The 14,523-nt window shown below is 39.9% G+C and overlaps 1 protein-coding gene across 1 annotated transcript; it reads left to right on the top strand.

Moving 5' to 3' along the window:
- Positions 1 to 1,722: 1,722 nt before the first annotated feature.
- LOC118580280 (C-type lectin domain family 4 member A-like) lies at positions 1,723 to 11,108 on the top strand. The gene is made up of 7 exons (XM_036181948.1): positions 1,723 to 1,767; positions 2,382 to 2,466; positions 3,542 to 3,658; positions 6,580 to 6,681; positions 8,600 to 8,751; positions 9,660 to 9,772; positions 10,961 to 11,108. Exons 1-7 carry the CDS (start codon positions 1,723 to 1,725, stop codon positions 11,106 to 11,108), a joined length of 762 nt encoding a protein of 253 aa, XP_036037841.1.
- Positions 11,109 to 14,523: the final 3,415 nt, after the last annotated feature.

Here is a 14,523-nt window from a genome sequence, read left to right on the forward strand (position 1 = left end):
TTGAAAAAGTCATATCGAAACATATTACCATAAAGAATTACACACACACACACACACACACACACACACACACACACACACACAGAGAGAGAGAGAGAGAGAGAGAGAGAGAGAGAGAGAGAGAGAGAATGGAGTTATCCTATAAGAGGGAAAACAATGTCCATACTAGACAGGGATAGTAAACAAAAGCCCAGTGACAGGAATGTATTACTTCTTTTTAGTTGTAGGCCTGGTAGACTCACGAACACCATAGGTTATTGCCACATTCTTGACTGCTCTCCAGAATGCTTTTCTTGGTTTTAATTTATTTTATTATCGTGTAAGCTGTCTCTCCATCCCAATAATTGTTTCTTTTGCTGTTTTCACCATGTTTTTGAGGATGCTGTTAGCAATCCTTTAGCTAGAGAATGTAAAGTCACTGGAAGTAGTTTGCACAAATGATCAAAAGTGTTTGCATAATTCTCTGTGAAAGGATTAAACTTTAATGCTCTTGACACATTTTCCTGTTGGACCTATAGTATAGGTAGTCTGTCTTTCTACCTATTTATAGGTTTGTGCAAGTAACTGCCATTGACCAATATTATAAAAGTAATTTTTTAATGATCACTAAATTTATTATTATTATTATTATTATTATTATTATTATTATTATTGTGTGTGTGTGTGTGTGTGTGTGTGTGTGTGTGTGTGTTTGTAGATGGACATGGAAGTTAGGACAATCTGTAGGAGATGGTTCTCTATTACCATGTTCAGGATTGAACTTAGGTGGTCACTGTTGTTAGCAAACATCTATCCCTGCCCAGCTTTATCACTAGCCCTGACCACCATATTAAAATAGCAGAGTGCATTGCATGCTCAACTACTCTGTGGTCTTGGATCCAGAATGAGGAAATGCACAGGAAGATCTAAGCAGAATTAGTCATCCTTAGGCAGACCCTAAGCACAAATAAAATGTGATTAAAAAATAAGTGTTTGATGTTGTAAGCCAGTTGGGTACTGGAATGGTTGTTGACACAGTATACATAATTCATGTACAATGTGATTTTCTTCCTAGGGAGAGAGAGGTACCTTTAGAACTCAATTTCATATAAGGAGTTTGGATGATAGAGACTCTGGAATAAGTGGTTACAGTTGAGAGGGTGTCTGTGCATGAATCACAGGGACCCTAAACCACATAATGAAGAGCTACTAATTCTCTTGTTCTTCTTCTATCCTTTAAAAATACTATTTTCCCATTCCTTACTAAATAATGCAATTTCAAGTAAAGTATTATACAGGAAAGGCAGGGTAGGCGTCCATGGTAGGGTGGGGTGTGGGGAAGCAATGATCTGTCTGTGCATAGGGCTGACTTGACAGCAGAATTGGAGCCTGAGCAGTGAGGGAAAATGTGTCTTGAATGGGGAGTGACTCCACAAGCAGTAGCCTGATGTGAGACTTCACAGCCTGAGAGGTGACAAGGTCAGCTGTGTCTGAGAGTGGGCAGGTGCAGAGCCTCTGAGCTCAACCAGTGTGAGAAGGCATCCATGCTTGAGGCTACTTCTTGTGGGTGTAAGAACCCTAAATGAGTGAATGAGAGGAGGGTCCTCAAGGCCAGCCTGGTGTGACACCTCAGCACTTGAAGGAGCTGAGGGTGGGCCCCAGTGCAGTGTTAGCTTGAAGTCAGGTTGGGGTCCTGGGACTCAGCAGACTGAGGGGAAGTTCCTCACAGAGGGTAAACAAAGCATGGATTCCAGGAACCAGGCAGAATGTGGGAGTGCAAAACACAAGGTGGGAACTTAGTGACTTTCGAGAGAAAGAGGAAATTCTTGCTGGGGTGTGTGAGAATTGGGCTGTCAGAGATCAGGCAGGTTAAGGGGAGTATCCATGCCTCAGATAGAGCTGTTGTGGGTTCCAGAGACTGAGCAGGGTGAAGACAATGTCCCCATGAGGTGGGACAGTCTAGGGTGTATCATAGGAATCTTGGTTTGAAGAACTCTTCTGTCCATGGGGGTGACTTGATTTTGGTGTTAAAGCCTCAGGGAGGCCAGGAGGCAGCTCTACAGAGACCAGGAGTAGGAATCACAGGACAAGATGGGAAATGGAGGCTTTATTGTAGAGGTCAGCTGTGACTGAGTGTCAGAATCTCAACTCCGTGAAAAGTTTGACTTCTCTAACGGCCTGGTTCCTCTTTTCCATTCCTTCCTGTTTTCTTCTCTGCCATTGAGTTGTTTGTATCTCTTTGATTGTATAATGATCCTGCAGGTCAGGGGACTGGACCTCATGGTGTATGCTCAGGGCAGCTATCTATTACTGCCTCTCGTCTCTAGTTGTTATTGGGATAATTTGTTTCTTGTTCAGGACCTATTTTAAAGAAGGGATGACACACATCTTCTGAGGGCAAGGGAAGATTTTCAGAAAATATTTATATTAACAAGAGCCTCAAAAATAAATTTGATTCCTCAGACATGGATGCAGACTCTCCTCCAGGTAAGAAAGCATTTTCTGCTACTCCTAATGAATGATGATGTAAATGAAAAAGATGATGTTAGCCACTGGCCAAACCTATGGATCACTGGAGTCTCAACCAAGTGTGTTGCATATAGACAGATGTGAAAGGTTGTGGGAGTGTACAATGGAGAAGAGAAGGTGTTGTCTTTTACCATCTTAGAGAAAATCCCACCACCCACATTATTGTATCTTTTCTACATATAAACACACATAAATATGTGCAACAAATTGTTTCAGAGTAAACCATGTCATACTGATTTCCCCTCTATCTGGTGACATGTCATAGTCTGTTGGCATTCATGGTGTTGAGTAGTTTCTTTCACTCTCTCCCTCCCGTGATGGGGACAAAACCCAGGACCTTCCCATGGTTGGGAAGTATTGTAACTCTTTTACAAGTTGTGACTAAAAATGTGGTGACTTTATCATAAAATGTGACTTCTTGACTATTGCATATTTGAAGTTGGAAGCAAGCTGGAAGACTTTAAAAGTATATAATAAAATATTATCCAATCATAATAAAACTGATAAAGAAGACATGATGATATAGAATAATGTTCATTGAGATGTTCTGGCACAAGCCTGTAGTCACAAAATTCAGGAATTAGAAATATGGTGTTTCCTGTGAGTTCGAGGCCAGCTTGTAGAACATAATGCATTCAAAGTTTGCTTGGGGTACATAACAAGACCCTGTCTCAAAAACAAAACAAAAAAAATCATAAAGGAAAAAATCGTGATATAATGTAAAAGAAAATGATGGTCACAAATCAGTGTTTATGATGTTCCAATTGTGGAAAGTACACATTTATATGTAAAAGCTTTAAACTTGATGGAAATATTTTGCTGAAATACTGACAACAATCATTCTCAGTGTCAAGAATGAGTGATTTTGTGCATATTGTAATGTTTCTGTAATTAACCTGATATTTTCTGTTTTCATTTTCCTATTATTTTGAACATCATATTTTAGTGTTAATCATGCACAAAAAGAGAAGAGTAGGAGAAAGAAGAGGAAATAGGAACAGAGCTCAAGACATGAATTTGGTTTGTCTTTCAGCTCCTCAAAAGAAAAGCATGAGTCGTGAAAGTTTTCACAGATTCTCCAAGTTGCTCCTCACCTCATTCATAATATTGTTACTGCTGTTGAAAATCTTATTCGCCATTGCTCTGATCAGTAAGTATGTCCCTGGGAGAAGTAAATAAAGAATAGGAAAGGGACCCTTTAGACAGATAGTGACCTAGAAACCTGAGACAGACACTCTCTTGAGAGATGGATGACATTGGGCATTTCTCTCTGTTTCAGAATAACTCTTCTGTGAAAATCATTCATTCTCACTAGAAAGCATGTGTGTGTTTGTTGGTGTCACAGAGTGAAATCCTGGGGCATCTGTGTTAAGCTCCAGTACTGAGAATAAATCTGTATTTCCTCAGCAGCAGCATTTGGACGCATAGACATCTATATTCTGGAATGAGTAGAGGGATTAGAAGACATGGACAGAGCTATTCCAGGGACAGTGCTCCAGTGGAGTTCCTTCTAATCATTTATTTTTTTGTTCCAGATTGTGTTAGACTTGAAGGCTAATTTAGAAAATAATGGTTTTCTTTTTTTGATTGGCCTCAAATTTATCAAAAATTGAAAACAATACCCTTTTTTGTATATGTTATAATAAGTCATTCAATAAATAACAATATCCATTTACTGTATATTGGGGAGCATGTCAGGCTGTCCAGAAAGATCTATAGTCTCCAGTGAGAGGAATTTAGAGAACAGTCAAGTGATCCAGTGCTTTAAAAATTGCATGGGAAATGCTCTGCAGATGAGAAGTAATGAGTAATCACAGGGGGCTAAGAAAAGCTTGGAGCAGATGACACCTAGACCTGTGTGTGCCAGCAATGTCATAGACATTTGTGTGGGCATGGAAAATACAGGCAAATATAAGTACACATTACTGTCATGTATAGTGCTACATGGAGAACTAAGTATGAAACTGTAGACAGCAGACAAAACCTGGACTCAGATCACAAACTGCACATACCATATCACACGGGTATCCCCTCTTATTGTTATTTTATTAGTAGCTGTTGCTCAACCATTGACCAACTAAAACTTAGTATGTTAATTGAACTGTTTATTTAATTCTTGCTTGGTGGCTTCACTGAGCCTGGTTTCTCTTGGGAGATTCCCATGGTCCTAGGTGAACTTACTCATTCTCATGGAGTCATGCATCAGTTCAACTCAGCTTCCCATGACAACTTCAGAGCTCCTGGACAGATGGTACCAGTCAGCCAAGCCCAACATGGAGTGCACACACATTTGCCTTTGTGTATTTTAGTGGCCGAAGAACTCTTAATGGCAGCTCAGATGAGGTGATGTAGAAATAGACCAGTTTCTTTAGTAGGGAACTGCAAATCCTTTGTCTAAATGGATATTCATATAGGGAAGGATAAAAAGTGTATCCAGTGTTGCAATGTGCCCTAGTCATGGAGATCCCCTGAAGAATGTGAAGCAGGACATGATAAAATTAAAACTGACTTAGAGAAGTTTGCTTTTACAGAGATGTGAAGATGAAGGGAAGGAGAAATTAGGACGTTGATTCAGAATCCATTTGAGCAGCACTAGGGGTTTGATCTAAGGATCATGCTAGTGATGCACAGGAGAGGAGATGAATTGGACCAAATATTGAAAGTTGAGAATTAGGGGACACAGGAGTGAGATAATGACTTTAATATTCTGACTTCATAAAGTCAACAATCATGAAGTTATTTAAAGAGGAAGAAAATGAGTAGCACATTTGAGTTGAAATATGATCATTTAAGCTTGTTTATGTTTATCTAAATCTCAGATGCACAGTTTAGTTGATGCATATTAACATGTTTTAGGAAAGAGGTGTACATTTTAGAAGACCTCTGCTTATAGGCAGCAGATAACAAAAGCAGACTAAAAACAAAACGACCACTTCTACTCCCAACCCCACCCCAACAACCCAGGACAATGAATAGCACTAAGGAAGTGGAATTTGGAGGAGAAAGATACAGAAGGGACTAGATGCAATGTTCCATTTTAAGAGAGGTGGGTGTAGAAGGAAACAGGTAGGAAAGACAGGAAACAGCAGCAAGCAGGACCAGGCAAAACCAGAGGGAGTCACTGTCTCCCAACAGTTAAGGAGGAAGAGAAGTGGGCAGGGTAATGTGAGAAGTCCACAGGAAGATGACTGATCAGTGGACATCAGGAGCCATGACATCTAGTTCAGGAATGTTTGGTAAATGAGCAGAAGGGAAAGCTGGAATCGAGTGACTCCAGGAACAAGTGGGAGATGAGGAAGAGAAGAAAAAAAATTTCAATTTCTAGAGGAAGGATGAGTTAGTTTTAAGTTAGGGGCTCCGTGAAAGTGTGGGGACACTGATCAGAGCCAGATGGGGTGGAGGGAGATACAGGAAAGAAGAGGACGAAAACAAAGTCCTTTTGATCAGTGTCGGGCTTTTATAACTTCCCTGCTCAGGTAACCTGGAACTGCTTTGGGTTAGCTCATTTCTCCCTCACCTTTCCTGGGTTGCACACATACTGAATAGAAGTTATCACCTAAGATGTAGTCTTCAGTGTGTCCTCCATGAAATGTTGAAGAGTCCCCAAGGTCATGGATCTGTCCTGTCCTTCCAGCTCTTCCTGAAGATAGCTGTGGTTATAAATCACCAGGAGCAGGGAATTACTGGCTGTGGGGTGATGGAATATTGTCTCTCTTTGTGATAAGGTCTTATATAGCCCAGGCTAGCCATGAACTAATTAACTACCGAACCAACCAATTAAGTTAACCAACCAGCCAACTAAACTAAACTAACTAGACAACTAAACCAACAAACAAACTATACTAACTTGTATAGTTAACGTTCTATTCCTCCTCATTCTTATACCCAAGTGCTAGGGCTACAGCCTCCACACTTCGTCGTGATTGAGAATCTTTTCCCAGGCAGGCTCTAACTACTTAGGTAATTGGACATTTATAGGTTTTGTTTCTACAAAGAATGTAAGAAGGTAAAAGTAAAGAGTTGAGTCTTAGCACTCCCAGGAAAATGAATTGTCTTTATCCTGTTTTACAGCTTTGTTTAAAAATCATCCTCAGCTTCTTGATGAAAAAGCAATCATAAAAGAACTGAATTACACTGAGTTGGAGTGTACAAAACAGTACTCACTCTTGAAAGGTAAAACTTAATGTGTCTAAAATCAGCATTTCCAACAAGATTTTCGGGTAGATCCAACAGCAATCGGCAATATGGGGACATGACTTCATACCACACACTCAGTACTAGCTACCTGTGGAGTCCTTTTTTAGAGGTCTCCCATCGGGCACAATTGGGATGTGTGGCAGCCTAGTGTGATACACTCTTAACAACTGAGTCATTTCTGTAGTCCCTCAAATGTTTTCATAAGTGTGTGTGTGTACATGTGTGTGCACATGTGCATGCGTGGTGTGTGTGTGTGTGTGTGTGTGTGTGTGTGTGTGTGATGATCTTGTTGCATTCTCAGTTACAGTGTCTACAAAGTGTAATTTACTCAAGATTTGAATAGAGATTTTGTTTTTCTACTAAACTAAGCTGGAGGGCAGAAGGTGAACGTGTATCACATAGATTTAGGAAAGAGAGGGGAATGCTTAATGCTATCCATCACTTTGTCCGTGAGTAAGAAAAGTTTCTCAACTGTCTTTGACATCTGTAATTGGGATATCTTTGGAATATAACATCTGGCCCTAAATAGGCAATTTGTTGACTGTCTTTGTCAACAGAACTTTTGGAATACACATGTTGTTTCCCTAGACCATTTGAGCGTGTCTTAGGTCCTTCCATTTCTCAGCAGATCTCTCTCTCTTCACTCACTGGATCCTTTGTTGTAAAGAAGCCGGAAGTCCTATTCAGGGAGTCTTTGCCTATGCCTACATCTTGATCTGTTGTCTTTAATTTTTTTCTGTAGCAATTTTAGGGTTCCAGGCCTCACGGTAAGGTATTTCATCCACTTAGAGTCTATTTTGAAGTCAATTTTCACACAGAATGGCTGTGGATCTAGATTCTTTCTTCTGCACATCCGTTTCTAGTTATCCCCCGCACAGTTTGTTGAGGAGCCTATTTTCCTCCGATATGTATTTCCAGTGAAAAGTCTGGTGGCTGTAGCTGTGTGGGTTCATGTTTGTGGTTCTCTTTTGTGTTCAGTGATTAATGTGTCTGCTTTTGTGGTACCATGCTCTATAGTGTAGCCTAAACTCAGGCCTGGTGATACCTCCAACATCATTCCTTTGTCTTTCGGGGTTCCTGTGGCTCTCCAGCGTTTTTTTTGCACTTCTATATGATTTTTGAGATTGTTTTGTTTATTTATCTAATGAAGAATCTCAGAATTTCTATGAGGTTTGTATTCATCTGTAGACATTTTGGGTCTATACATGAGACTATTTTTCTGTTTCATTTCAGATTTTCTTCCTTGCAGATTCACTGATATCTCTGTTGCCTTCAGGGTACAATTCACACCCTGGAATACTTCACATATATTTTTTTAGATATAAAACATGAATTCAGCTCTTTATATCTTTCTTTGTTGATAATTTACATATCTCTAAAACTTGTTTTCAGAATGTTTTAATTTCTTCTCGTAACATCTATCATGGGCATTTTAAAGTTTTTATATACACCTATACTTTTGTTACCTTGCTTGTTGTAATAAGTGACTTCCACTTTTACCATCACTAATTAAAAATATCTGTCTGCTAACTCTGAAATTTTGCTGCCTTGGTTAATGGTATCTATTGTATTTCATGTACAAATATGTATATATTTCTGTAATATGAGAACTTTGTGGTTCTTGGTATGATGAGTTTTATTCTTTGGAGACCCAGACTGTTTGGCATTATGTCCTCAGAGTCTGAGTGTCCTTACACTCTGTTTTCGTGACAGCACCCCAGTGTGACAAAGGAGCCCTGACATTGGTAGGGTGGGGTTGCTTGGCACCTGGCAGAGAGGGGCACTTGTTGTATCTGGAGAAGCGGGGAGTCCCAGCGTCCATGTGGTCTCCACATCAAGCAGGTTTTAAAATGACTCTATGACATTGCACTTACATTTCCTTCTTCCCCCAAAGACAAAGTCTGGAGCTGCTGCCCAAAGGACTGGAAATCATTTAGTTCCCAGTGCTACTTCCCTACGATTGACACTGCATCTTACAGCGAGAGTGAGGAGAAGTGCTCCAGCATGGGTGCTCATCTGATGGTGATCCACAGCCAGGAAGAGCAGGTGCATCCTGGGACAGAGTGGGGCCTGGGCCTGGCCTGCTGTTGCCTCTTTTTACTAAGAGGGAGTTTTGTTGACATGGGTGTTGCTGATGTGGAGGAGGCTTTTCCACCAGGAAGCCGGAAAGGATGCTTCAGCCTTGACATTCTCCACCTTGCCCCTGCTTCAGTGAAGCTAAACAACCCACAAGGAACCATGGCAACAGAAATGCAATGCCTGAGGGTGGAGGGAATGATGAAATGTTTCAGCTGGAAAGAGCAGTTTGTGATTTCAGCACTCTAAAGCTTCCTGTAGTACCCACTGCCTAACAGAAGAGGGCGCAGAGCTGACTAGGGAAAGGGGATCAAATCAGGAGAGTCACAGCCAGCCATCAGAAATGAAATATGTGAGGTTATGAATGGAGAATGCTTAAATCTGCTAAATTTCTCTGATGTAAAACTTTTATGAATGGTGCTGGGGAAGAAAAGAAGGGAGTGAGTCTGAGATGAGAATTCCTTATGATCATGAACAGAGATTGTTTCCAATGTGATGGAAATCAGGCCCATGAATGATGACCTTGTGTCCTGGTCAGCTGGAGAAGATGTCACTCCTGGGGGTGGGGGTGGCTCTTCTATTCCTTGATCCCTTCTTTTTATTCTCATCTCATTGTGACCAGAAAAAAAGTTAGTCAAAATATCACATTGTACTTCTAAAATGCATAATTAACTTGTATTAATCTATAATTTTAGAATTATTTAATGGGCTAGAGAGATGAAATAGGAATTGATTATTATATATTTGCATAGGTGCATCATATAAAACACTATAATTTAGTGTAGTTAAAATAATTTTTAAAAGATCTTATAAAAACTCTATAACAGAAAAAGAAGCACCCCATCCAGGCTGAATGCTGTATCTCTCTTTCCTCTTAGGATTTCATCACCAAGATCCTGGATCATAAAGCTGCTTATTATATTGGTCTTTTGGATCCAGGTCATCGACAGTGGCGATGGGTTGATCAGACACCATACAATGAAAGTGTCACGTGAGTCTAGAGTTACCTAGAGGAGTCCTGGGTCCTGTAGCATGAGAAGACTTTAGGATGTTCCAGCTGTTGGTTATGAAACTAAAACAGCTCACTCCTGGTGTGAGTGCTGGGGATGGAGTTACTTTATCCCCATTTCCTCATCAAGGAGTCCTGTGAGATACATGTCACTGATACTCCAGGAGACATGAGGAAATTGAGTTTGAAGAGTGTAGCATGATAAGTACCCAGGGCACCCAATGAAAGTGCTACACCATGGTGAGTTTCATTGTGCTTTCAGTCTCTCTCTATATATTTAACAATAGGATTTAATTTATTTTTATTTGTGTGTATATCCGTTTCTCTCTGTGAGTGGGTGTCATGTGTATGTGGATGCCTGTGGAGCCCAGAAAAGGGTGTTGAAATCTCCATAGCTGATGTTACAGGTGGTGTGACCATGTCAATATATGTGCTGGGACCAGAACTCACACATTTTCTGGAAAAGCAGCAAGTACTCTTAATATCTGAGCCATCTCTCCAGCTTTCATTTATAGAGTTACAATAAAAATTAATAACAAAATCATAACTGATTATTTCTCATAAATCAAAAGTCCACATTCTGATATTGTTGTGTTGTATTAATATAATTTTGAAAACTCTATTATCTTAGTATGTTCCCATATTCTATTCTGATTTCTGTTGTGAAAAATAGGTGGTAATGTTATTCTCATTCCCATTCTTCAGAAAGACAAGTAGGAATCCAGAATATTAAGTTACTTGTCATAGATGACAGAAGAAAAGTTGATTATCTAGATATGTTAAATAGTTATTCAATCTCTAAAATAAGACAGCTGTAAAATGGAAAAAAAACTTTATTACATCATGTGAATAAGGAGAGACCTTTTCATCATACAAATAAGCACATGGAATGCCAGTCCCTGGGTACCAAGACCTAGGGATGAGGTATAATGAAGTAGCCCCTGGGATGTGTTCTGGGAGAACAGTTAAGTAACAAGCTAAGAGAGTATTGAGTGCGGTGGCCATGTCTTCAGGGACATGTCAGACATGGGTGGTGGAGGATGGTTGATTTGTACACACCTGAACCTGCTTTCCACAAATTCCCACCACATCCTGAGGCTTGCTTATTCTTGTTTTCTCTTTCCCAGCATCACTGTGGGAAATGCCATGATGCTCTTTCCTCCCTTCCAGGTTCTGGCACCCAGGGGAGCCCAACAATGACAAGAAAAATGAACAATGTGTTGTAGTAAATCATCGAGCTTCTGGTTGGGGCTGGAATGACGTCCTTTGCAGTAGTAAAGTGAATTCAGTTTGTCAGATGAAGAAAATATATTTATGAATCAAGCTCTCTCAGTGAAAATAGATTGCATTTTTGTCCAGCATTACACAGACACCTGTGAAGAATTTCTTGTGGAAGAGATGTCTATAGATATTTAGGTAGACAGCCAACAGTTATCCATAGGATTATACTGGATCTGTTCATATTTTTTCATTCTTAACTCTTTATATAATGAGAATTTCCCATATACCAGAGATCGAGACTCTACAGGATCCCTTTGTGTATATGTAGAAGCACAGCAGCTTCTCTGTCAATTCTTAGATTACTGAGGTGTCATTGGATGACACAATTGTATGGTGTGGATCCTCTACCCATTTATCTCTCTCCTTGTTCCCTTGTGTTTATATTTATTAATGTATAATTGACAAATAAATCATATATTTACATTACATTGTCTTGACTTAATATAGAAATGCATTGGGCAATGGCTGCCACAATCAGGTGAACAGCACCCTCTATTATCTAACTTAGTTGTCTGTTTTCTGTGTGTGTGGTGTAGAACATTTAGATCTTCTTAAGCAAATTCAGACAGACAGGGTGACACTGTCACCTATTGACACTTGGATCCTCAGTGCTTACTCACATTTTCTCTGGCAGTTTGTGTCTTTACCTTGGCATTTTCACATGTCCCCCTGTACCCGCACTACCAGGAGCCATTCAGGATCTTGGTCCCCATGGCTAGTGTGTCAGGTGCTATGGGTGCTTTGAGGCTGATGTGGGCCTCTAATGGTGTCTGCTCCTGGGCTGGGTGACCTTCCTCAACAGCAGTTTAAGAAGATGATAGCCAACCTTCTACTAATACTACCAGTTATTCTTGGTGTCTCACCTTTTGCCTGCCACATTAGGGACAGCCTCTGTGCTGTGGATGGACCTTGAGGAGAGCCACATGTCCCATGGAAGCCTGCATGCTGCTTAACACTTTGGAAGTGTTTTCATCTGCTTTCTATGAGTATTTTGAAACAAAAGTTGACTGGATAGTATCATCAATTGTTGACATTTTGATAACTTAATATAGATATATATTTGTGTATGCATATATAGCCACATGTTACTTGATAAGGCACTTGAGAGCTAGTTGATACATAACACTTCAGGCAATATTTCAGTATATATTATCAGAAATTGTCATTACACTAGAAAACAATACCACTACTACTCTTAGAAAATTTGACAATTCTTTTCTCATATGATGTGTCATCTCCCCTGTATTTCCTCAGCCATCCTCAAAATGTTTCTTATGGCTGTTCTGCTAAGCCATAGGTGAAAACATTTCACTTACTAATTAAATTATTCTACATGTTCAGGCCATGCTTCCACAAGACTGTTCTCATTTCATACTCAAGCTTCAAGTTCAGGAGTTCTCATGGATGCCATTACTTCAAGTCATCTGTCCGCAGAGTCCCAGTGTCTCATGATACCTTCAGATTTCTAAGTTGCTAGGATGACACACTGAACTAATGATTTTGCTCTATTAGGATTATAGTTTTTTTTTTTTGAAGATACAAAGCAGAATAGTTGGGAGGGACATATCAGGGAACTTCCATTGACCCCATGTACACATCTTCTTCACAAAATGTTATGAATTGTAGTATACAGTGTAAACCAACTAGTGTGCACTCATCTGAGCTCTGATGTTCAGAGCTTTATCAGAGTTCATTATATAGGTGTGAGTGTTTGGTTGATAAGCGAGTGAACTCAGATTTCAGCATCACTTCCTTGAAAGGGTGAACACCTCATGGCTCAAAGACTTAACTTTTATCACATGGTCAGTGTTCTGAAATGATGAGCTCCCTACATGAATTATCTTGTTAGCATGAACTGTGAAAGAACTGAGCAGCATAAGGCTTCATCACCTACCATGATAAAACAGACTTCCCAGTAGCTCCATGAATTCCAAAGAATTAGAGAGGTCACCACCCATGACCTGGTTAAAAGACTGGAGAAAATCTTTCTTTGGCAGGTCAGGTGTAAAAAAATGCATCCCAAGGTTCTCACGATGACTATAGGTTGCATGACCCAGCCACTGAGTACGTAATAGCCGACACTGCATTCTTCAATCCTTAACTTTCACTATTTGCTCTTAAAAAATTTCCAGTACTTCATAGAAATTCTCAATATTGATTTTTTTTCTCATGGCACATATAACATACCTATTTCAAATTGTAAATCTGGAAAAAACAAAAGAAAAAGCAACTCCTATATATTGAGCTCCATGCACTTACTCCTTCTTTGGATTTTTCAGTATATACATATTTCATATCTCTTGGTGTTGTCCTTGCATTCCATTAACTATGAACTGTTGCCTGAAATGCTTGATGGCCTGTTAATGTTTTATCAGAGCAGAGTTACTTCTGCTCTGCAAGGCACCTGAGGGGTCTAATACTCTTCAGTCACCTAAATCCATTTTCACAAGCTTAGATGATTCAAGTTGAGCTCCTGGATCTGTTTCTGGTTGGCCTTTATGTCTAGGCTGTAAGGATTCAATTCAATACTAGGACAAATAATAGTGATTAATGAGGTTATTTGAGATAAAAAAGATTGTTCTTTTCTTTAACAAAGGGTTTTACTATTTACAAAAAATTAGAAAAAAGATCCATTTTTGGCAGGGGTGCAAAACCAGCTCACACTGTTTATATTAAGGAATTAAATCTTTAAAAAGTACTATTTGCAATTTTTGTTTTAAAATATTTATGAAAGAAAATCCATCAAAGAGTTCAGCACTTAATTAGACATGAAGAGGGTCTGCAGCCCCTGCCAGCCTAGGTATATCCTCTTGATTGGTTTCAGCTTCCCACATCATGGCTACAATTTTCCAGCCCTTTGAGAAGGGCAAAGAAGGACAATCAAGTTCACACATCAAACTGTTCTTCCTCCTGTTATGTTAGGTCTGTCTTTTCTTCACCAATGCTCCTATAAAGAGCAGAATAAATTTGGTTTTAAAGTTCCGCAGAGGATCATGCATTAAGGACTCAGTTTTACATCTAGCTCCCTGGAAAGGCTCAAATGTTTTCCTTTCATCTGCACACCTGACTTGGACCTACCCATGATTGCGCCTGTTCCCTGAGCTTTCCATTTTCCCTTACCACTTTGTCATCTTTGATTTATATTTTATCCAGGCCTGTTCTTCTGTTGGACTTTGTTCTATCACCTCATTGCTTTATCAAGATGATGTGAAGCATAATCTAGAAACACAGCACAGAAGGATGGAAGGAAGCAGACTGAGGAGTTCAGGGTTGCCAGTGAGCCAGAGCAGACAGCAGAGGCGGAGCTCACATGATGAGGAAAAGCAAAGGAAGCCTTAAGCTGCTTCTCTGGTGCAGCTGAGGGGGAGTGTTTTCTCTCTCTGCACAATCAGATGATCCAGTCCTTCAGCCTGCATCTCTTCCTCCCCGAGGAAGGAACTGGAAACACATGG

Source organism: Onychomys torridus, chromosome 3 (genome assembly GCF_903995425.1).
Source record: "Onychomys torridus chromosome 3, mOncTor1.1, whole genome shotgun sequence".
Classification (NCBI taxonomy): Eukaryota; Metazoa; Chordata; class Mammalia; order Rodentia; family Cricetidae; genus Onychomys; species Onychomys torridus.

What these genes read in the sequence shown, in the direction of transcription:
- LOC118580280 (XM_036181948.1), top strand. Translation starts at nt 1,723, where the DNA reads ATGGATTCCAGGAACCAGGCAGAATGTGGGAGTGCAAAACACAAG. An exon ending in ATTCGCCATTGCTCTGATCA is followed by an intron (nt 3,659 to 6,579) that starts GTAAGTATGTCC and finishes CCTGTTTTACAG; the next exon opens with CTTTGTTTAAAAATCATCCT. An exon ending in TCCACAGCCAGGAAGAGCAG is followed by an intron (nt 8,752 to 9,659) that starts GTGCATCCTGGG and finishes CTTTCCTCTTAG; the next exon opens with GATTTCATCACCAAGATCCT.